Below are 24,434 nucleotides of genomic sequence, written 5' to 3' on the forward strand. Positions count from 1 at the left end.
TATTTATTCTTTTTATTTTTTTATTAAACACACATACGTGTAAACAAGGTATAAGATGTTTTAATTTAGGTCACAGTTTGGAGGCATTGTCTTTAACCATTTATTAAATTAAATTAAATTAAATTAAATTAAATTAAATTAAATTAAATTAAATTTAATTAAATTAAATTAAGAAATTATTTCTTAATTTCTTTGATTCTTAATTAATTTTAACTACTGATAGTTAGACTCAATCCCATCTCACTCCTTGCCCCTAGATGATAAGGATGAGATGGGATTGTCTTTATTTTGCCTCAGACAAGTACATAATATTGTCAATTGATTTATTTATTTTTATTTTTCTGGTTATAGCAAACAAGAAAAAGAGAAAAGAAAAGGGGTGTCTCATGTATGGATTTTAACTTCTAACTCAATCTCAAGGAGCAAACTGTAAGGGTCAACATGAGAAATGGAATACAGCCGCAATATCTCACTGGATGTTTGTTTTCCTTTTTGTAGGCGACTGACTCTGGAAAACCAAGTCTCACTTCTTCCTCCTGGGTATTTCTGAGGGTCATCGGGAACAGCCAATACAAACCCACCGTCTCCCCTCTGGAAATCTTCATCGTCATGGTAACGGACACTTTCCGGGGCGGCCCGATCGGCCGCATATACGCGACCGACCGCGACCCCAGCGACACGCTGTCGTTCACGCAGAAGCCTCAGCCCAAGAGCATGTTCACGATCAACAGACAGGACGGCAGCATTGTGGCTCTGCCGGGCCTGGAACCCGGCAGGTATCTCCTACACACACATCCACTCCACACTGAATTATACTGTATGATTTTTAAAATCACTTTTTCTTTGTCCTCTGTCAGATACCAGATGAACGCCACGGTGAGCGACGGACGCTTCGCTGTGATAGCCGATGTCTCGGTCCAGGTGGAACAGGTGACGGATGTCCTGCTGCGCAGCGCCCTGAACTTACGGATACGATCTCTGTCCCCCGAGGACCTGCTCGGACGCTACCTGAGCCAGATCAAACTCATGCTGCGTGGACTGACGGGTTGGAAATGGTCACCAGGACAAACGGATCCCCTGCACATACTCAGTGTACAGTCAGTGAGGGGAACAGCCGACGTGGACTTGCTTTTGGCCGTGGAGCGGCCGGAGTTGTCCGGCGTCGAACGGATGGACGTCTTTTACGCCCAGCAGGAGTTATCTGCTCTCTTGGAGGAGGCAGTAGCGCGGGGCCGGGTTCGCGGCATCCTGGCCGGGGCGGTGGTGATGAGCAGGGTCTGCTCCGGGGAGCTGGATTGTGGGGACAGAGTGTGTGAGCAGACACTGGTCATGGACAGGGACTCGCCCGTGACCTACAGCACAGAGAGGGTCAGTCTGGTGTCACCGAGGTTCAGCCGCACTGAGACCTGCACCTGTCCAGGTGAGTTGGTCTTTTTTTTACAGTATTTATACTGTTTGTGTTTTCATCACCTGCTGTTAGTTCACTGAGATCAGCAGTAGATGGCGCCAAAGTCTGCGTCACCACAAGGTGACATAAGAGCGCCAATAGCTGTCGATATGGCGGCTTTCCATCAGAAATTATTCTAGTAAAATATGTAGGAATGTTGCAACAGTTTTTTATTCCATGCATTATTCACGGCTTTCCTTATAAGCTAACTTTTCCCAGATTTTTCCAAATGTTGTGTTTATCTGTTCAGGTGAAAATAAGCTTAAATCAGATCTTTGGTAATAGTTAAAGCTACTAAATACACTGCTGACAAACTTTAAAACCTACGTAACACCTAAATTATAAATCTAATATATAAAAACATCTCCCTTATATACAGGTCTTCTTAAAATATTCTCACAGTTTGGGAAAGTTATTTTTCTTTATGGAAAGTTTTGAATTTTCTTTATTAGTCCTTCATAATGGAAAATTTTTGAATTTTCTTTATTAGTCCTTCATAATGGAAAATTTTTGAATGAAAAATTCTTTGAATTTACAGCATTTTTGTACATATGTTATTTTTGTATACCTGAAAAACAGACTTATGTACCTGATAATAAATTCATCCATTATAGAATAAAATATATATGCAAGGCTAACGATTACATGTAAGGATTCCCCTCATATGAAGACAGATGATATTTTAATGTCCGTGTCTGTCTCTGTCTGAGCAGGAGGTGCATGTCCGACCCCTCTGGAGCTCTGTGAAGGTCAGTCCTGTCCAGCAGACATGCAGTGTGTCCGCTCTGGTCCTACAGCACCATCTGTCTGCCAGTGTCAGCCAGAGAGACTGGACGAGTGTGCAGGTGGGTTGTTTTTTCTTTATGAATCCAAACAAAATAGAAATTCATTCAGTACCATCGGGTTGAACGAGCTATGAATTGTAACCCTGTGTCTCTGTGTGAAGGTCAAACCTCTCTGAGCTTCTCTGGTAACAGTTACATCAAGTACAGAGTGACAGAGAGCGGCCAGAGTGGCGAGATGAGACTCGGCCTGAGGATTCGAACCCTTCAGAGACGAGGCGTCATCATGTTCACACGGGTTAACCCCTGTACCATGCTCAAAGTAAACACAGTTACACCCCGATTCTACACTTTACTGTACTGTTGTCAGGTATCGCACGCTGTTATGTCTGTTTATTTGCAGATTGAAGGGGGTCGACTCTGGTTCCAGCTGGACTGTGACAACACACTCGGCATTATGGGTATCTCTGGCAGACCAATAAACGACGGCCTCTGGCACGCCGTCGCCTTGGAGCTGACGAGGAACTACACCCTCCTGTCGCTGGACGACAGCTACGTGGAGCGCCGCCGAGCGGCCCGAGCACCTGTTCGGCTCTGGCCCCTCGCCCCGGACTCGTCTTTTTTCTTCGGCGCCCAAGTGAGGCCACCAAGTGTGCAGGGCGAGATGCCAAGTCCGGTGCCGGGGAGGATCCAGGCTGGGACGGGACCACCGAGAGCCCAGGACGGCTTCCAGGGCTGCCTGGGCTCGCTAATGCTGAATGGTAATGAGCTCCCGCTCCAGAACAAGAGGAGCCGTTACGCTGAGATCGCCGGGCTGAGTGAGGTCAAGTTGGGCTGCATGCTTTATCCAGACCCGTGCATCAGCCAGCCATGCCTCAATGGCGCCATCTGCAGCAGCTTGCCCTCTGGAGGTGTGTGTGTGTGTGTGTGTAGATGCGTGCATCTATTTCACAGATTTTGGTTTGAGAGAATAAATACACAAGAGAGAGCATGATTATTTTGTTTCTACGGAATCAAAAATAATTTCACTTAAAATCTTACACACTGGACCGAGACTGGAACAAATGAGCTCTTGAACTGATCACGTCTGCAGCGCCTTACTCTGAATATTTTATGACGGTAACAATGCCGAGTCTCTCTCCTGTGCAGGCTTCCTGTGCAGTTGCAGCGCCGGCTTCACAGGAGGGCGCTGCGAAGTCGAGTTGACGTCCTGCATGCCCAATCCCTGCCTGAGCGGCGGAGACTGCAGCCCCGTCGGCAGCACATTCCTCTGTGGCTGTCCCAGAGGACTCGGGGGACTTATGTAAGATAAAGTAGCCTGAAATCACACACACACACACACAAACACACACACACGCACCCTTCGAGGCTTTAATTCCTCACTGTAAATCCAGTGCTGATGAACGCCGTGTCTCGTCTACACAATGACAATGAGGGTGGTAATGATGTAGACACATTAACAGCTGGGTGTCTGTTTACACGTTCACATTCAAGCTTGACCCTGGAGGACACACACACACACAGTCATTACCCACATTAGCACCACCGCTTCAACTGTGTTATTTTAGTCCTTATTGTGCAAAATGAACTAGTGTGTCTAATTCAATTGTGTGTGATTTCAAGTGAAAAGCCTATAATCATTCTCTTGCTGCCTTTTATTTTAATTACAACTCAGTAATTGCCTTTGGAATGAACTCTCTGCTCATGTGGGTTGTTCGGCCGATTGGCCACAAGAGGGCACTTTCCCCTCAAAGTGGAAAATGCTGCTGCTTTTTATTTTTTTTAATGCTTTTGAGAAGAAAAAAAAAAAAATCATGATGTTGAAGTTGATTTGAGTGGAATCTTGCTGATTAATAACCAAGATAATACACAATAAAGCTTTAATGCTTTTTCTAAAGGCAGCAGATTGTTCGGATTATTATTATTATCATCAGTTAATGGTAAACACAGACTGGAGCCAAAGTGTAACTGTCACACAGCTGTGGCGTGTAAGTGGCTGTTAAATTGTTGAACAAAAAAAAAAACCCCAGAGTGATTGATGCAGAATGCATGCATGCAGGCCTTTCATCATTTAAAGCAAACATCATAGTAGTACAACCATCTTTTTTCGTCTTATAAACCAACAATTGAATTGAGTGGTTTTGGGAGCATTCCATCAAAAAAAAGGTATAATTGAAAAATACAAGTCTTTTTCTGTCTCCTGCACAGCGGGGCGCCGTGTTTGCAAAAATGAGCACGTATAGAGAGTGTGGTGTTCTCTTGGAAGTGGCGTCTTTATCTATGAGTATTCTTCTGTCTGTATATGTTGGGTGTTATTTGCTTGAAGGCGCCTTCTTCTTCTTTTTTTTTTACTTTTCTTAACGACAAAAAACCAGGACATCTGTGCGGATAATCGGTCCTTTGAAGCCTCCTGAAAAGACTCCCTCTCCTTGTTTGCTTCCATCTTTTCTTATGCTGACAATTGACATTCGGCGCGTTCATGTGTCGTCGTGTGTCTCTGCAGATGTGGTGAGGACATTAACGAGTGCGACCAGGACGGAGGCGGGTGCGGCGACGGAGGCGAGTGCGTCAACACGCTGGGGTCGTTCTACTGCAATTGCTCCGAAGGATACGACGGGCAGTTTTGTGACGATCAGATACGCGGCGATCTCGGGGACGACACCCAGGTACAATATGAGCTAGACTTGTTATATATAATATAATTTAAAAAAGCTGTCGGCTTTCTTTTAATTAGACTTGGCATAATCGGTGAAACTTTTTCATTCTGAGTGTGCCGTGGCCTCCCGGAGGAAGGTTTATTCACCAGCCTGGTATCTTTGTTTCCTCCGCGGATGAATGAAAAGTGTGGTAATGGGTAAATCATCAGTTTCTATTTGAAGTTGTCATGCTCTTTACTCTTTGGCGCGCACCGCGCACCTCATATTGAGACTTGCACGCTCGGTTAATGTCGTGAAGATTCTTAGTCACTCAGGTCGTTGGTATTCAGTGAATGCAACTTTCGCCTCCCATTCACGAGGCATCTGCAGTTCTAGCAATAAAGTGAATATAAAAGTGTTCAAAACCCTTATTTTCTTGAATGGCCATGAGGGGGCGACTCCACCGGTTGCAAAAATAAGTCAGTTTGTATCTTAGGCCACAGGGACTGTCCACGGCGGTGATTGCAAATACGATGCAGGAAATATATTGCCTTGTCAAATCATGGTGCAGAAACTCCTGCATCGATCAAGAAAAACTCATAGACTTGAGTTCTCCTCCTCCTCCTCCGCCTCCTCCATTCTTCAGCGTGAGTGGACACTTTCCTGTCACCAGGTTTGATGTTGCGGTTTTGACGAAAAGACAGTTTGAAATTCAATTTGAGCCGTCAGAGCGTTCCGCCGGAGATGGATCTGTAGAAATCTGATCTTAGTCACATTTGAAACCACCTCCAAATGTGATTTGTATCTGATTTGTTATCTTCTTAAATACAACAAATCTATATTTGTTATCCTTTTAACAAATATGGTTTCTAACACAACAAAAACTAAGCAGTTCGCAAACCAAAGGTTAGCGACCGAACAGATTCATTTATCAGTGCGCTGGGCTCGTTAGAGTCTGTCGTGAGGGGAGTGTGAATGATTGTTACATCTGCCGGGAAGTGACGAGAAGTGCCATCGTAGGTGGACGACAAGTGGCGACGTCATCCTTTTGTCGAGGACTCGTTTTCAATTTGACACTGAAGGCCTCCTTCACCGCCCTTTCAAACCCCTCATCCTCCAAATGCTCCCGCAACCAAATGAGACCTTAGCTTCATTTATTGTGTTTTTTATTATTGTTGGTGAGCTGAGAGCAGAAATGCGTCTGTCGTGATACTTTCAATTTAGAGATCACAAGGCACCAAGATCTCCCTTGCACGACATTAAAAACAGCAAATTAGAGCGATTATTATTTGATATCTGTCAAAAGTACTGTATAATTGTCCTCTTCATGTTTTCCAGGCGGAGCCACTTTCTTACGTGGGACCAGGGGAGATCATTGGCATCGGGGTCCTTGCCTTCGTCATCATCCTCCTCCTCATACTGTTCGTCGCTTTCAGGAAAAAAATCAAGTTCCGCAAAAACTCGGACTCGGGTCCAGGGCCTCAAACCGTGATGGGCGTCTCGTCCATTTCCACCGAAACCAGCTACATGCTGCACAAGACCGGCATGGGGGCCGAAGGGATCGAGTTTAAAGCCGTGCGCGTGTCGGGAGGATCGCCTGCGACCACGAGCACCTACGGCGAAGTGGGCAGCAGCACCGCAGGCCCCCCTCAGGTCGTGGTGCGTCCCACCTCCCACTCTCCTCTGCCAGGAGGATTTAACAGCCTGGGCATGAGGAATGGAGATGGTGACAAGGCAATTTCCATCGAGGGAAGTCAGGTGCGTAAAACTATGTTCATATATAATGACGTTAGTGTTGGATACTGTTAAAAATCCATATTTTTATGTCTTCCACTGAAACAAATAATGATTATGATTGCCAAGTCGCTGCATCCTTAGACCTTAGATAATATCAAGTGCACAAAGCCAATATTTATGTTTGATGATGATACCGCAGTAATCAAAATACCAGGTTATGAGAGTTTCTTTTATCATAATGTCAATATTTACGCCACTTTTATAGTGTGCTTCAGTCCTTTATGTTTATTTTGTTCTTACAAAGAAGAAAGGAAAAGAAATCAAGAAACCCCCACAATAAACTGACTTTTCAAAATAAGCAACACATTTTGACAGCAGGGAAAGCGCGGTTGTCACATTTATCACAATAACTTGGAAATTAATTTCACGAGTCAATTTGAACGCGTCAAAAAAAAAAGTGAACTCAAGTTTTCGACGGATGGCTCGTTAAATGTTGTCATTTTAAAATCATACTGAGCTCTGAATTCTTTCCATTTCTTAGCAAAAGTTTCCCAATAAATTATTTCCCCCCCCCTCTGTCGTCATTCCTTTCATGAAACTACAGGTTCGTGAAGACACAGAGTGTCTCGGTGTGCGCCCCGAAACTGAGGCAGCGAAATGAGACACAGCAGTTTTATTCATTGAAATATTTACTCCTGATTTTCACACTGGGACCTGTCAAAACGTCTGCAATGAAAGAGGTGTAACGCAAGAACAACCAACCCCCCGCGGTGCCACACCATTTCTCAAAATGTCAGTAAACACATCGCGGCTCGCTAAATTGAAACCTCCAAAGCCGTGGTTCTCACACTTTTTCATACCAAATACCACCTGAGGAAAATATTAAGCACTTGATGTAACACCATTATCTTCACCGGTATAAATACAGTGGTATCACATACACTTCACACACTGGCCTAGAGACTCATTATTATTATTGAATTGATTGTCATTTGTTTCATTCTCTTCACACCGATCACATACCCTGCTTCACACACACCACAGTTTGAGAACCATGGCTCTCGGCCACTCTCATGATTCAGGAGGACGCGAGTGCCACAGCTTGGGGCCAAGTAGAAGGGAATCTGGCTTAAAAACTGGAGGATTTGCGGTTCAAATTCTGGGACAGGTCAGGGACATTTCTGCCCCTCAGTGCAGATATGCTGCCCACTGCTCCTGCACCTAATCTAATCTCTAATCTAAGCACGGCACTATTTGAGAGCCGCTACCAGAGGAATTTAAAAAGATCTATTTAATAAAAATCTAAACACTGTAGCTTAAAGTGCACACATTAATTATTAGATTATTATGATGGAGATGTGTTGATTCAGTACCGCGCAACATTGCCATCATTATTATTATTATTCATACAGTACAATATATCACATTTTATAATCGATTAATCTGTTGATTATTTTCTCGATTAATCGTTTGGTCCATAAAATATCAGAAAACCTTAATTTTTTTGTTTCTTTGTTATACAGAGCAAAGAAATGAAGAAAGTATTCACATTTAAGAAGCGTAAAGAATCGGAAATCGCGTTTTAATCATGAAAAAAGCTTAAAACTTCAAATTAAGGGATTATCAAAATAGTTTGATTAATTGTTTCCTGTATATTATGTTATAGACGTTTGAATGCATGTTTATCGTTTATTATCATCATCATCATTGCAGAGTGTCTTTGCTGTTCTAACACACATAATAGTCTCTTTCTGCTGTTGATTTCTAGTGAGTAAGATTATTTATTTGTCATTTGGTTATGATGTGCTTTTCATTCAGTCAAAAAAAAAAAATACACCAAAACAAACAAAATTAAATAAATAAACGATAAAGCCCAGTGCTGTAGCAAACATTGCCGAGCCAGGGTTTTATTTATTTCTTTGGGAAAATACTTTGAGCAGCAGATTTGGTGCAGTCGAGAGAATATACAAAAACAAACAAACAAACAAACAAGGCACAGGAAGCATTAGAGTGTTCTTCATAAGAAACAAGGTCTCATTTTCCTGCAGACAAACACGCTCCATCTTTTTGATCATCATTTGACCTCCTTTCCCGTCTCCGCATTGCTGCTTTATTCCACCCCTGCAGTTCAGCAGCTTCCTCTCCGACCCGTCCAACGTCCGCGGCCTGGCCAGTAGGAGGGGCATCGCCGTGTGCAGCGTGGCGCCCAATCTCCCTTTGGCGTCGGCCTGCCGCTCAGAGCACAGTCCGGCCCACAAAGTGTCCTGGGAGGGCGAGGAAGCAAGGGAGGACGGGCTGGAGAGGGTGAGGGATGAGAGAGAGGAGGAATGGGGGCAGAGAGCTTTTGAGCTGGAGAGAACACAGAGAGATAACAGTCCACAGGGTAAGACTTCACACACACACACGCACACGCACACGCGCGTGCGATTTCTAACGTCTGATCAAACAGACGCAGATTACACAGGCTGTGAACTCGTTGTGTTACCCTCACGCCATCATCTCATCTAAAAAGAGCTTATTTCACACTGATCTAAACCTTTTGATCACACACACACACACACACACACACATCAAAGAAAAAAAACGGCCCAGAGTATGCAATCATGGCTAAGGAGCAATATTTTTATTTTTGCTATCACTTCGTTTTAGTTTTGCTCTTTACTTCCTGGGAGCAACAAATGATCCTGCAGACCTGTTTTGCTGCTACACTCCTGAAATTGCCAGTCTCTGAACTCTCTTCAGTCTCCCGTACGATGGCTTTTTCCTCAAAAGCAGGACAACGACGTCCTCTCGGGTTTGATTCCACGCGTCGTAGAAGGAGTGAGACAAAGACGAGATAATTCAACTTTTATCTCCCACTTGGGTGTCTCAAGGTTTTCACAACAAGAGCGATGAAATCATCACGTGGTGGGAACTTCCTTCCACTTAATTATTGGTTCCTTCCTGTGGGAATTGGATATTATTCATAAAGAAATCACATTGCAGTCCAGTGCTTCAGTGATAATTGCCAGTGTAATTACGCAATCGCACCAGCATTATGTGGGGCCCTCCCACCTGTATGGATGTACCACTTCCTGTTTTGTGGCCACACACTTTTGAATCTGCGAGACCTTTTAGTAATTAAGTCATCTTTGAAGTGTCTGGTGCAAATTGACATGTTTTTATGCTGCAAATCTCCAAGATCAGAATCAACTTTTGTGCACACAAACAGGAAACTAGTTCCACTTTTCTCTCCATTACAACGGATGGACACCAAATTCAAAACGGCCGACTTCCTGTTGAGTTGAGGCCATGGTGCCAATGGACTTTTTTGTTCGTCTTGGGCTGTGACATGTGCCCACCAAGTTTCGTGTAATTTGGCGCAACGTAGTTCCGGCTTTCTCCATCCAGGTTTCACCATAGGGGGCCACTACTTTTACATATTTCCCTTATTTTATGATCTTTTTTATATGTCACAGTGCAACGAACGAGGGAACATATGAGGGAACATATTGGTAATCTTTTCTGTCAATAAATACCACATCATGAATAAATAAAGATTAGTATTTCAATGAAATACTTGGGAAATACTCTCTTTTTTAAAATGATATACATTTTAAGTTAGTTTATCTTTATTCAACCTTGTTAACATAAAGAATGCTTCGTGTACTTAGTTGAAAAGCCCTGTGGGTTTTTCTGTTAAATTATCAGTATTATTATCATCACTTTATCATCAAATTTTTACCTTTTATGAAAAAGCCTTTTCACGACCAACCTTGAATTTTTGGAGAAATATTGTGCGTTACAGCTTACATACACAGTGCATGTGTTAAAAAATGTAGTATTCCACATCATGGCAGAAGCCTGTCGCTTCTCAGGGAACATGATTTCATGCATGTTTTCACAAGCTCACCCTCACTGACCTCTCAGCTATGGACAACAACAGACTGCTTTTATCTCAGACGCGCTAACAACTCATTTATCCTCCCTCGTCTCAGTTGTCCTTGGAAGCTATTGTGTTTTTTTTCCCCCCCCTCATCGTGATGCCGGATATTATATCCCTTGAAACTTAATAAATAGGAAGTGGCACATTGTGGCTGCATTTTTTTGGGCTTGGAACCGTGGAGGGCAGCGTTCATGACACCTCCACACAGCGTGCCAGAATGTACTGGAAGAAGGAATAATGTGGTCCCTGTGGAGGAATTAGGAATTACTTTTATTGGAAAAGTGCAGCTGGAATTCATCCTGCGGGCTGGATCGGATAAATGAAAATATAATGCGTTAAGTTTATTTAAATCCGTTTGGACTTCTTTGCAAAACAAATGTTCACGATGACTTTGGCAGTCACGGGAGAAAAAAAAAGGGATAACTGTACCCAATTAAAGTACGAATTACAGAGAGCCATTTGTGAGCACGGTTGCTGAAAAGAAGTGGGAAAGGTTGGGATTAGAGCTGTGTTTGGCTCAGTGTATGTGGCAATAAGTATTTCCAATTAAAAAGTTGTCAACTGTTAGGACTGGAGAAATTAGAGAAATAACAGGGAAAGTGAACGCTTTTTCTATTAACATACGCGAGTCATAATAAATTAAATAATAACTACAATAACCTTATCTCTCGCTCCATCTTAATCTAATTTTACTATACCAGTGTATAGTATACATTATGTGAGGACGAGGAGGATGATGAGAGAGCAAATGATCTTATTGTGAATATATTGTGCCGGACTATTTACACCACTTTATTTTAACGTTGGTGTATACAGTTTGAGGAGCACTGATCTACAGGGTTTATGTGAGAGTGGAGCCGCTCTTCTTCTTTTTTTACAAGCTCCAGATTCAGAATTCAAAACTCACACGGGTTCAGGCCGCTGTAGAGCGACGACAGCCTCTGCAAAGCTACGCCTTTCCCTAAATTACATAACGGCTGCAAACAGCAATCAAGTTGAAAGGGATTTTCCACTTATAGGTGATATATTCACCTTCTGCCAATAAACATCCCCAAATTGTATCATTAAAAGTTGAGCTGTGACATATTCCCACCCAGTTGTGTGAAATTGCACCTCTGGGGGCAGTGCTGAGACATTTTTGCACTCCCCTCATTTTATAAAGCTTTTCACAGGTTTTGATTTGCGTTCACCAACGTGTCGGGCCTCACAAATAAAATAAAAAAAAATGAATTCCTTGAGGAACAATATGTCCTCGCACAAATGTGTGAGTGCTCGGACCCTTGCAAACAAGGGAACATATTGTTTTTTGTTTTTTTTTCCTGTCATTAAATACCACATCATGAATAAATAAAGAATGAAATACTCCCACGTTGAAGATGGTTTCCCTTCTCTGTCATAAACAAGTATAATTGCTTGTGGTTTAGTTGAATAGTCCTGTCGTTATTTCTATTATACTATCACTTTAAAAAAAAAAAGAGGGTTTATGGGGTCACTGTGTTCGTTGAATTAGACCAGTGTCTGCCTTCTCCTATTTAGTTTGATTGATGGCACTGCCTTCCTTCTAATTCCCACAGGAACATTTTACTTGTTCTGTACACACTGAACCATGACCATCAGGCTTGTAGGCTTAGAAAGCTAAAGTTGCGAGTCCAGATGTGCTTACAGATAGATGGACAATCTCCTTGACTGCATCGCCAAGTGTGAAGCAGGAACTTTTTTTTTTTCCCCCTCTTTAAACTTTTCAGAAGACACGAGAGACAAGGGTGACAAGGACAAAAGCTGTAATAACAAAAAGTGTCTCAGAACAAACTATGCTGCTCCTGCTGCTGTGCAGAATACAAAAGTATGTTTCCACAAGCCCCATGTAATCCTTTTTTTTTTCTTTTTTCTTTCATTCTAACCTTCAGAATGACATCTTTAAAATGATTTTTTTTATAGGGGTCACTGACTTGTTCGAGGGAGAACAGCGGAGCCTCGTTCATTCCCACTCTGCACCTGAACTTCTGTCCTTGCACTGTGTCAGTTTGGTGAGGTGGAAGAAAACACTGCAAGGAGTGCAACTCAAGTGTGTAACTGCCAGAGTCAGACCCGAGCAAGTGAAAGAAAAGCGGAGAAAACGAAGCAGGCACCAAAGAAAAGGGAAGGTTATATAATTTGGCTTGAATAAAATAAAACCTTAAAGTGTCACGTTGTGACAGCTTGTAGGAAAACTCTGCAGAAAATACAAAAAAAAAAAACAGCAACACAATATTGTCATACAAGCCCAAATCAACCCCCATAGAACACAGGACAACACACACTGAGAGCAGGGAGCTTAAATACACACAGATGCCGACAAGACACAGGTGAGACTCATGAGACACAGGTGAATTCAATCAGGGCGGGGAATTCAATCACAGAGGCGGGAACTAAGAGCAACACAAAGGACACATAAGTCAACAAAGGCTGATGAATGCTGAATAAACCACAAACACAACATAATGTGATCTTGATTTCAAGATGACAGACGAATCCCGAGCGTCTAATTTCCGATCAGTAATTGATTATGTGTCAAAGATTGTGGCGACTCAGCAGAAAAAGGCAAAAGTCAGAACTCAAAAGTTACTTTTTAATCACGTCAGCAGTGCTGCCACTTCCTCTGCCGAAGCACTTTTACATTTCCGACAGAAGTTCTTTGAGCCTACAGTTACTGTGCGTCTCTTCCCCCGAATCCAACAATAATGTGAAACCAGGCATTTTATTGCTGCTGCGGTTCACGGCGGCGCTGCACGCCCCTCGTCTCCTGCTTTCACAAACTGTCCCGTAGACTGTCCTCGCTGCGTCCACAAAGCTGCTGTTTTGAATCATTTAAAACGACATACCTGTATGTACACATGCAGGTTAAAGTTAACTTTAGGCCTCAGAGCTGACAACTTTCCTCCAAATAAAACCTAAAATCTAACTTGTTTGTGCAGTGGAAATGTCTGGGGAGAGGGGAAAATGACTTTGATTGCTGCAGTGGAAGGACTTAGAAGTCTGTCCACACCAACTTTCCTAAATAGGTAATGTGAGTGGCTGTACTTTTGTGCTGCATTGAGTTTGTGTTCCCGCTTCTGCCGCACTGAGCTCCATTAGACGAGCAAGTGTGCTGTCTTGACCCTCTGTGACTCTGTGGCGTCGATGGGAGGGGCCAGTGAGCAGACCTGGGGCTGCACAAAAAAATACTCTTAATCCAAAGCTCACGTAGAGACAAACAACCATCCACTCACACCTGCAGTCAAATCTCCATCCATCCGTCTTCTACCACTTTATCTTCCACATGAGGTGTCGCTGACATGGAGCGACAGATCGCCAGTCCATCGCAGGGTCACATAGAGACAATCAACCATCCACTCTCACACCCTACTGTCCATTTAGAGTGTCCAATTGACCTAATCCCACGTATTGCATGTTTTTTGGACAGTGGGAGGAAGCCGGAAAACCCGGGAGAATACCCACGCACACACGGGGAGAACATGCAAACTCCATGCACAAAGAGAGTCAAGTGTCCAATTTGCCTAATCCCCAAATCTGCATGTTTATGGACTGTGGGAAGAAACTGGAGAACCTGGAGGAAACCCACGCACACATGGGGAGGAACTCCAACCACACCTTTGTTCTAACCAGGTCTTGAACACGTTCGTTCGGGTGTTGAATGTGGCCAAGAGGAATTGGAATTGTCCCCCTGGGTGCAGATAATTGTTGCCCACTGTTGCTTCTTCGTGTGCAAAAATGACTCATTCTACCAACAAAGTCAAGTATTCTTCCACATGAACTCGAATATAATGTTAATTAACTCAGACACTCGAGAATAAATGTACTCTGCTCATTAAATGTTCCACCTTATTCCACCTCAGTCAGCCTATATCATATTAATCTGCTTTAAATAAACACTTGAAACTTGAAAGCGTATTATGCCACACTTTGAATGCATTCCATCGCCTGCTGCCGCCTTTATAAAATAACTAATTACACGTCCACTCAGAAGTGAAGTGTTTCAGATTTTTAGCCAGTAAATTCTGATACACAGTTCAACCTTTGTTTGTGTGTTTAATGACTTTAAACGCGTGGATAATGAATGTTCGTTCGTTCTATAAAATGGCAACCTGACCAGCCTATTCATTTTCATATTATCACTTAGAATATTATATACAGTATGTGTGAATTCGCCGTCACTAATTGGTGCACAAATTACAGAAATATGTTTTCTTAGGCATGAACTCAAATGAATGTTCATTAACTCCGGCACCAAATTCATTCAACCTGCTAAAAACTAAGTGTAATTCAACTCAACTTAAGTGTTTCAAACACCCATTAAGTCCCATGGATATTCAATGAAATGGCATTTTGTTTATTCCTCTCCCTCCCACATCATCCCTGATTCATTATTGAATACATTTTTTATTTATTGAATTTCCTGGATCGGAAACCACATGACTCATCCCGCAGCCAATCCCAGCTGACCCCGGGTGAGAGGCACATTTTTTATTTTTAAAATGTTTTTTTGGGGCAGCGTGACGACACGGACTCTCTTCTTCCCCAGACGTCGGACAGAAACACAACAAATGGACCTCCGAAATGATCTGATTTTTATAAAAGATGTATATATTAAAACACAATGGGCTCAGTTTAAATACATTAGGCACATATCTAGTGCCTCTGTTCATATTCTGCAGTTAGAGAATGGTTCGAATTTGCTTTCAGATTTTAGAGGATTGTGTTTGTGTTTCCGCAGGAGACGCGGTGGACTGTCTCTCTGACTCCACTCCTGAGGGGAACTCCCTCAGCTCCTTCACATCCGAGTCCTTTGATGACAACGGTGAGACTCTTGATGCCCCAGAAACCTAATCCATCCATCCATGCAATCCAATTGTCCGTCTAATATCGACTGTGTAACTCCCATCATCTGAGGTTGTTTTCAACCCAACTGCATTCTCAGTTGTGCGCCATTATAAAAACGGATTTTCTGAGCGGACTCATCTGCAAGTCTATAAACACGCGTGTGGACGTAATCATGCTTTATCTGCCTGTGGCACTTTTTATGGGTGATGAGAAACCTGCTGTTCCTGATGATAGCTTTAAGCAGAAAAGGCCTGTATGGCATGTATAGCACTGTATTGTTGTGTTCCATAAAATGACACTAAAGCTTTTTTTAAGAAAATGCATTTTTTATGTATGTATGTATATATACATATATATATATATATATATATATATATATATATATATATATATATATATATATATATATGTATATATATATATATATATATATATATATATATATATATATATATATATATATATATATATATATATATATAAAAAAATGCATTTTCTTATGTCAATATGAGCGCCATAAAAAAAACCTACTAAAACACACCAGATATGAATAAAAACACACAACGGCAGATGTGTTGTCTCCGCCCCTTTCACCTCCAATATCGGGGAAACGTTGTCCCTATTATACAAACAGTCTGTGAGTAAAATACTTTTCTTGAGAATGCAGTTTTGTGAGACACCATTTGGTTGCGTGACGGTGTCACCGACCATTCGCAGAGCCAACACACGTCGACAGATAACCTCAGGCTCCAGCATGCAAATAACAACAACCAACCTCAATTGTGCCTCAGTTGGAAATAAAAGATGCAGAAGGTGGAAGTCTGTATTTTGACCTCATGTCATCGTCGTGCTTACGTCCAAATGTGCAGAATAAGCTCTACATACGAGCTCCTCGTTGTGTTCCCATCTTTGCAGGGAGCCGTTAGCATGCTTTGTCGTTTTTAGCGGGAGCCGAACGGCCCCGTTGAGGCTGACAGCGGCACAAACACCGGCCCAATTAGGGCTATGGGCTGTCAGCAACTGCCAGCCTTCGGGTCGGCGTGTCCCGTGCTCTCTGATGATGGAAGGAAGAGGATGATAACCTCGTGGAGAAGCAGGCAAACTCCACACGGAGCGCTTTCAGTTCAACCAAGATTCAAAACGAGAGCTCTTCTTCTTGTGAGGCGCGAGTGCCAACCACCTCACCACTGCGCTCCAAAGACTCAGCAATCATTTTCTCCTTAATACTTAATGGGTTGACCACATTAGGGCTGTAATATGCATTCAAAAGAAACATTTGGAGGAGTAGCCCTCCAGCGTGCATCAAACACATTCCGTGTTATTTCACAGGCGTTCAGTGGAAGCAAAACTCCGCTTCCTCGCCTCGTTTCTGAGAATCTATAGGGTGTCTTATTTCCCCCGGATTGCTCGATACCATTGATATTCCCTAATGATCATGTGTGCTCCTGCGTGGCTTGTGTGCTGTGCATGTATGTGTGAGCGCGCGTGTGTTCTTCAAACAGGGAGCCCATGTTGCTTCTCTGCTTCTCGTCTAATTAGTGTGGCTGCCGAGAAACGGCCTAGGTCTTCACACACACACACACACACACGTGTTGATACAACTAACATGTCTCCTCTGTTGTTTACACGTTGGCACACACGGGGGCTTTCTTATTCCCACATTATCCACCTCGTCTCGGCACACGGAACACCGCGCTATTATAACTGCACTGACATTGTTCCTCTTCTTCTCTCCCTCCGTCTGTCTGTGTCTGTGTGTTTTCTGCCTATAGCTTCCATAGTGACCGTCATTCGTCTCGTCAATGACGCCGTTGATGATATTGAAAGTGAAGGTATGAAAGAAGAGAACTCCTATATCTCCTTTGTGTGTGTGTGTGTGTACATACAGTATATCGTTTTATGAGTTTCTGACACTCAATCCCTCCACGTTTCATTTTTTCCCCTCTGGTTTCAGCCTTTGCCTGACTTCCACTTTCTCTCTTCCTTTGTAGTGTCAAACATGGACAAAGAACAGCAGCTAAAAAGCCCTGGTGAGTGAGATGCAAAGCACCCCCCAAAAAAAACCCAAAAACATCTTATTAACTTGCCTCCATCCCTTTGGCTCATTTCTCAAGCTGTGATCACAAAACCCAAGCCTTTGTATTCTTTACATAATTTCCTCCAGATTCTCCCATAATGCTCGATACGGCACAGATTACAGATTCTGTTTATGGCGTTTTTTGTTCACTTCACTGGCTGTGAATGTGAAATTTGGGCTCCCAGTCTCCGACTCGACTTTCCTGGCTTCCAGCTGGGGACGGTTTCTGAGAGATGGTTTTCCTTTTGAATCCGGGCAAAAAAAGCAAACTTATTAGCTTCATGTAATTAACATTCAAGCGGGAATAATTGTCCTAATAGATCCTCATCAATACTGTCTGTTTATGTTATGGTTGTCGGGCACAATTTGGCAGATTATTAACATCAATGTGGCCACTGATTGAAAAGCCAGTACCAGTCAATTTACCTTTAACGTATTACTATTGCGACTTTACCCACTTTCACAATCTGCTTTGGAAACACACAAGTTACTGGTGCCACACTTTCTATTCCAGTGCATTCCATTTATTGATTAAAATAACTCATTAGACTTCCACTCAGAAGTGAAGTGTTTTGGATTGTTGTGTGCGTTTAATGACTTGAAACGGTTGGATAATGAATGTGAAAGTGTATCCGTTCGTTCATTTCTATAAAATGGCAACCCATTTATTTTCATATTATCAATATGCATTTTAACCCTTTGTGCTCACGCGGCACACAGCTCCTTATATGGACGTCCTGGCGGTGTATGTTTATAGGTCACATATTCAGGCATTTATTCGTCTTTGTATGTCTTGTTGAGTCAAATTTAGGATTCATTTTTAGTTGTGATATAAAGTAGCAATAATTGTGCGATTTTAGACGTTTTGAGCACTTTCTTTTGCTCAGGTGTGTTTATATAGTTGGTGAAAATGAAACATATCTTTCTTATCGCCTCTGTTTTTAACATAGTAATGGAAAAAAGCAGCTCTCTCTGCGCTCTCAGAAAGAAGGAAAAACCTACATGTCATGCTTTCTGTGTATACTCTATATAAAATGCTTTCCTCATCACAGGTACGAAGGCAAACCACGCAGGGCGTCTGCCGCGCATAAAACGTTAATGATGATGATTTGAATAACGCTGACGCTAAATAATTCGGCCAACTTTGGTGAAGTGGTCCTCACTTCAAGCAGAGCGAAGCTTTCAGCCCCGGCCTTGTAGATGGTCTCGGTGGATTTCAGGGGGTACTTTGAGCCGAGCCTCACATCCACAGAGAATAGCATGGGATAAAAAAAGCAGCTTCAAACGCTTTCCCCCTTCTTTTTATCCAACAGTAAATGGGGCATCATCACTTTGCAGGCTGAGTTTTTTTGCACTCTTAACGAACGAGAGGTTTTGCTTGGACAAATTCACGATGCGCTCCCATCCTGTAAAAGCCCTGGCGTTTGTGTCCGTTGTTTGCGCTCCAGTCTTAAAACCGATGTTAATTGGCTCATAGTTACCGAGTCTGTTTGTTGTCAATTGCAGTGAAATTTCCAAAGGTCTACAAAGCACTTCATTACCGACTCAGAAATGCGAGCTGTCACTGGCAGCTCACACTGGAGCACGAGAAGCTTTAGTTCAGACAGCAGAATTAAACGATTGTCCAGCACTGAAGGGATTTAGTCTGTTTGTGTTCATGCAACACATCAGGCAAGACAAGGCAAGGCGGCTGCATTTATAAAGCAATAGTGCAGCAAAAGCTGTCTTACATTTGTGATCCAAATAATGTCCATAATGTTTTTTTCATCCACAAAGGTAGATTCAAGGCGCTGCACTTCTGAAGAAAGATAGGTTTAAGGAGATTTAAGAACCGTATGTAAACAGTGACCCTTCTCTTCGGCCTCAAAACAGCATTCAGACACTTTATTTTGAGATCATGTTACAAACCAAAACTGTATTAAAAATAAAATAACAAAAAACCCCCACTAAGATTCCTCTTTGTTATGATATTGATTTCTCTCACCATTATTCCTGCTTGAATGACGTTGTGTGTTTGGATTTGCAATTACACCGTGTTCGGGAGTGTTGTTTGCGTTTTGTTGCCGCCAGGTTCCCCTCCGCCCCACTTATCGAGTGTGTTTTCTTCCATGTCATGTTCCATTCCGCGTCACGCTTCTTATACACTCGCTGGTCCCTGCGAGGAGAGCGCTTCATCATCAAAGGCTCCTCGTCCCGTGAGATATTTGTTTTGTTTTCCACTCCACCGGCACCAAGTCTGCCCCCCGCAGAGCAAAGATGAGATTGTGTGGAGTCCATCAAAGAATGCATCACTGTGTGCATCACAAGGAAATTATATTACATGCCCCTCTCACACACACACACACACACACTCACCATATAAACAATATTTCAACCAGAAATGTGGATATTTCCACAGCGAGAACTCCCACATGTTCCGTGGCTTGCTGGTACTGTATGTTCCTATGTTAAATATCCCTGCCAACACATGTGTCATGCATTATATACGAGGAGCTAATGCCTGCTAATGAAGTGCACTCCCCATCCCACGCAGAAGGTGACCCCCTGTGGCCCCTGTCGCTTCATCAATATGATATTTTTTTTCACTCACAGCTCATAAGACTAACCATGAATTATGCAGCTGCCATGTTGGAGATTGTAGGGTGTATTGTAGGGGAATGGAATGGACACACAGTCTGTCTATAAATGCAAAGTTCTGTATTATAAGATTATAAGAGCAGGGGAGTCAAACTCAAATGACCTGGGGCCCAATGAGCATCTAGTCTGGTCAAGCGGGGGCCGACATAAAGGAAAAAAAGTGGAAAAAACAACTATTTAGTTTAGTTTAGTGTATTTAGTTCATTACGATATTAGGCAGAATTGCAAAGTAAAAGTGCTTTTTTTAAGTGAATTAAATAGAAAATGTAGCAAATAATGGGATTAAAACAGCTTAAATATATGTCATTTCATGTTGAGTGTAATACATTTAATAAAGCTATGATTACAACCGAATGTCTTATTACTATTATAAAATATTGCTGGCAAATACATTTAGTCTTATATTCCATCACCTCGCACAATGGTGGGCGGGCCACATGTGATTTATTGGAGGGCCACATGTGGCCCCCGGGCCACCAGTTTGACTGAATATAGAATATAAAGATCTATACATGCCTGTGTCCAATAAATGGCCGCGCCGCATGTAAATCAACTGCTTTGAGGGGGGAAAATTCATTTTGTTGACTGTTACTTGGGTCTAAAATCTATTTTGGTAGTTACTCTCGCACCTGTACAGACGTTTAAACATCTAAAGTATTTATTCTTTATTTATTATATTATTATTTATATTGGTGAGAACACCTACAGTGAGACCGTGCTTCTCGTGGCACAACGCGTCCCACTCCAATTAGTTTTATTGAAAAAAAAAAAAAAGACAACAAAGAAAAATGGTAACCATGGAAACTTGGTCGAGGTAATGTGAGGAAGTCGGCTGGTACCTAAACATGTGGGACTCGGCGCTCAAAGGACACAAAAATGTACAAAAGAGGTGGAACACGGGGTCTTGATTTAGTGTGAACTGAACCAAGGCCGCGTACAAACATGCACAAATGCTAAGTAACCCTCTCACTCCTGTCAAATGTCAAAAAAGGGTCAGATTTGACCCAAACACTTACTGTAACTTTATAAATACTAAACAAGAACCACACAGTGCACATACAGACGTGGGAAAGTAGGAAAAGCCAAAGAATTTGCTGCACACCTGGCAGAAAATCCATTTTCTTTGTGGTTTCACACCTTGTGTTAAGTGTGAAGGCTTCAGCAGAGACTGACTGAAACACCAAAGCAAATTCAATAAAGTCACCTCGCTCATCTAGAATGTTTGGGAGAGATTTTATGATGTTTTGCTGGATGATCGTATTAGGTAGATAATCTCCCCTCTGCACTGGCTGTGATTTGGCAGCAACTCAGATGCCTTTATTTAATACTCTGATCTTGTTACATTAAGATTTATTTTTTCTGTTATTATCTCCGCAGCATACCTGTGGGAGTCTTCCAGCCAGACTTCCAGCTGGTTGTCACCGTCGCGCCTGCGTCCACCAGAGTTGGGATCCCATTACGACCTCAGCGACACGGAGCAGAACATCAGGCGAGGAGGCAGCACGCGCTCCCTCCAGCTGGACTACAGAGTTCTGGGCTACGGCAGCCGAGAGCGGGCGCGCGAGAGCGGGGGAAAGAGGGCCTTCCAGTGGGAGCGGAATCAGTCGGGTGAGTGGGAGAGGAGACGCATCCTGGACAGGGAAGACAAGAGGAGACAGGAAGGGGTGGGAAGGAGCGCAGGCAACAGGAGCAGAGACCTTCAGCAGTTGCACAGCCGCGACAGCTGTGAGGACAGCTCCTCGCCCGTTTATGAGGAATACCAAGGGTGCAGCCATGACGCAGAGCAGAGAGGAGGAACCGAGAGCCTTTATGACACTCTACCCCCAACCAGACGGGCCTACGAAGGATACCCGTCGAGCCCCGCGGGCCTCAATCTGCATCCGGCTCAACTTCTGCCCCCACTGAGGGCATGGGATTTACAGACAGGGGGATCAGAGGGAGACCGCGGCGGGCTGGACTCCAGCGGCCTGGCGGGTTCAGGGGACGAGCTGGAGAGACTGCTGAATCTGGTGTCGCTCAGAGCCAGGAGAGCCACGCGGGTAAACAGAGCTTCGACTGGATCTGAACCCCCCACGGGCTGGGACGGCTTTCAATAAGCACACGACGGAAGAATAAAACATTTAATATTCCTTTATAGTCGACCACCTGACAAACAATTAAAAGAAAATATTACTCGTGTATACTTTTATTATCCAGAAAACACTAATCCGACCTCAGCTCTTTTTGTAAACTGGAGGAAGAAGAGTTCTGGACTCACCTTCACCTTCACCTGTGCTTGGTAAGAGTTAGACGTCGAAGGCGAATCGATGCTGTGTCATTTATTATTTATAGAATCACCGGCGCACAGCATTTAATAACAGGGGAAATATGAAAAGAGACGGCGGGTCTGCTTTTCAGGTCATTACAGTGCTGTTTGTGTTTCGCATTCTTCTGCCGCATCACACACACTCACACACACACTGAGTTTGTTTTCACATAGAGAGCAACCAAATGTATAATTAGTGCTTAAATAATTGCCAAAACAATGACATGATTCGATAATGGTTATCTTCCCGTGATAGAATGTGAGCCAGTGGTAATTTTCTCGGAAAATTACCCTCAGCATGTCAGGAAAAGTATATAAAGCATTAATTGTGTGTGTGTGTGTGTGTGTGTCCAGAACAATTGGAATTAAAAAGGCGTTTGTCTGGTGAAAACGTTGTAGCAGGTGAGTTTTATCTCAACTATATGAGATAAATCGTCCCCCATAAAACAATTAATCCTATGGAGTCCGTCTTGTTACGCCTCTTCTGTGTGTTTTTCTTTCCCCCTCCCGCCTGGAATCTGGCACGTTCATTTAGCACAGCTTACAGTCACTGATGTCCTGGGAAGGTTGCGAAGGCGTTTCAAAAAAATAAAAATAAACAGAATAAAAGTCTCCTGGATATGAAGTGCACAAATTGTGCTGTCACAAGTCGAGCAGTAAATTTTATATTTAAAGCCATTTCGGATGCTGTGGGGAGGGGGGACACGACGAAAGGTGTTGTGATTGCGGCTTGGATTAGCTTTGGCTGTCAACAGCTGAGGAGATTTCAGTGTAATCTTTTTTGTTTACCTCAGGGAGACGTTTCATCTCCGCCTGAGATGAATAGTATACAGTTTACTGTGTGCTCCGTCTGTTAGTTTGAGTTTATTCGGAGACGGATCCGGTTATACGAATTATGCCGCCTGCGAAAGCGTCATCCGCGCGTAAATGGCATCCCGCGGCCCACGTGTGTCCGAATTATCGCAACTTTAATGACTCAATGCGATCACTGTGACATTTCCTAATCGCTTCATCGACATCGTCAAAAGGTGACCAATTAATCCTCGATCGGTGACAGAAGGTGGAAGACGCGCTGAGGAACCTCTGCCCTTTTTTATTATTCCCACGTCTCCCCCCCCCGTGGAGTTGACACAAACTCTGTCCTTGTTTCCTTCCCACCTTCCACATATAAACACTGCCAGGCCGTCTGTCTGCCAGAATACATTCCCATGGCAACAAGACCTGCCCCTGATAGTGTGCGTGTGTGTATATCTGAGCCACTTAAGGGGTAAAGAAGTGTATATAACATGTGTGTAAACTTGTATTTGTTGTCTTTATGAGCGTTTCTGGCATAAACACTGACCTTGTGACCTTTTTGATAAAGTTACGTCACGGGGGAGAGCACATCAGCGACTTTATTATTACAGGTACACCTCTTCAATCGCATCGAACCAGCCAACTCCGAGCATCACAATGACCAGACTGCTCTGAGACGCCAGACAGGAAGCAGTAATTCAAATAAACACTTTGTTTACAAACAAGGTTAAGCAGAAGAACATCCCTGAATGCAAAACCACACGGGATGCCACCCACTGCCACTGAGGTACAGTGGGTAATTCAGTGCTCGGATGAGTATTTTCAAAAAAATATTTTTGAAACATGTTAATAAACCATTTTATGATTCTGTGGCTGCAGCTATAATTTCTAGACGGAAATCGCTTTGTCTCTTTGCAATTTTTCGGGGTCATTTTAAGCTAAACTCTCCGTGTATGTTTCCGCCGGTGCTGATGAGACAAATCTCTTTCTATTTCTTTTCCCACCTCAAAAATCATGCATACAATTCCACGATTCACATAATACCCTCTTGTCACTGCAAGAGACGTTCCTAAATTAGCGACTTAGCGGCCTGTTTCCTCTGTTTCCTCTGTTCCTCCCTCCTGTTACCACAAGGCAAGACAGAAAATGAGATTTCTACCAATTAGCATAATATGCTCAGGACGCGGTGGCTGACGGCAGCCAGAGGTGGCCCTGAAAGGTGCAGGTGGCGTG

General features: G+C 43.1%; 1 protein-coding gene across 1 annotated transcript in view; it reads left to right on the top strand.

Moving 5' to 3' along the window:
* Positions 1–24,071, top strand: part of LOC122779883 (protocadherin Fat 3) — a 76,535-nt gene extending 52,464 nt beyond the window's left edge. Inside the window, exons 40-52 of the mRNA XM_044042540.1 lie at positions 499–776; positions 858–1,420; positions 2,161–2,292; positions 2,394–2,551; positions 2,633–3,140; positions 3,379–3,532; positions 4,733–4,895; positions 6,204–6,623; positions 8,730–8,985; positions 15,281–15,364; positions 17,160–17,219; positions 17,379–17,417; positions 21,479–24,071. Of these exons, the coding sequence (XP_043898475.1) occupies positions 499–776; positions 858–1,420; positions 2,161–2,292; positions 2,394–2,551; positions 2,633–3,140; positions 3,379–3,532; positions 4,733–4,895; positions 6,204–6,623; positions 8,730–8,985; positions 15,281–15,364; positions 17,160–17,219; positions 17,379–17,417; positions 21,479–22,197 (3,534 nt within the window). The 3' untranslated portion in view covers positions 22,198–24,071. The remainder of the gene's footprint in view (positions 1–498; positions 777–857; positions 1,421–2,160; positions 2,293–2,393; positions 2,552–2,632; positions 3,141–3,378; positions 3,533–4,732; positions 4,896–6,203; positions 6,624–8,729; positions 8,986–15,280; positions 15,365–17,159; positions 17,220–17,378; positions 17,418–21,478) is intronic.
* The last annotated feature ends 363 nt before the right edge of the window (positions 24,072–24,434 follow it).

This window comes from Solea senegalensis, linkage group LG13 (genome assembly GCF_019176455.1).
Source record: "Solea senegalensis isolate Sse05_10M linkage group LG13, IFAPA_SoseM_1, whole genome shotgun sequence".
NCBI classification, from domain to species: Eukaryota; Metazoa; Chordata; class Actinopteri; order Pleuronectiformes; family Soleidae; genus Solea; species Solea senegalensis.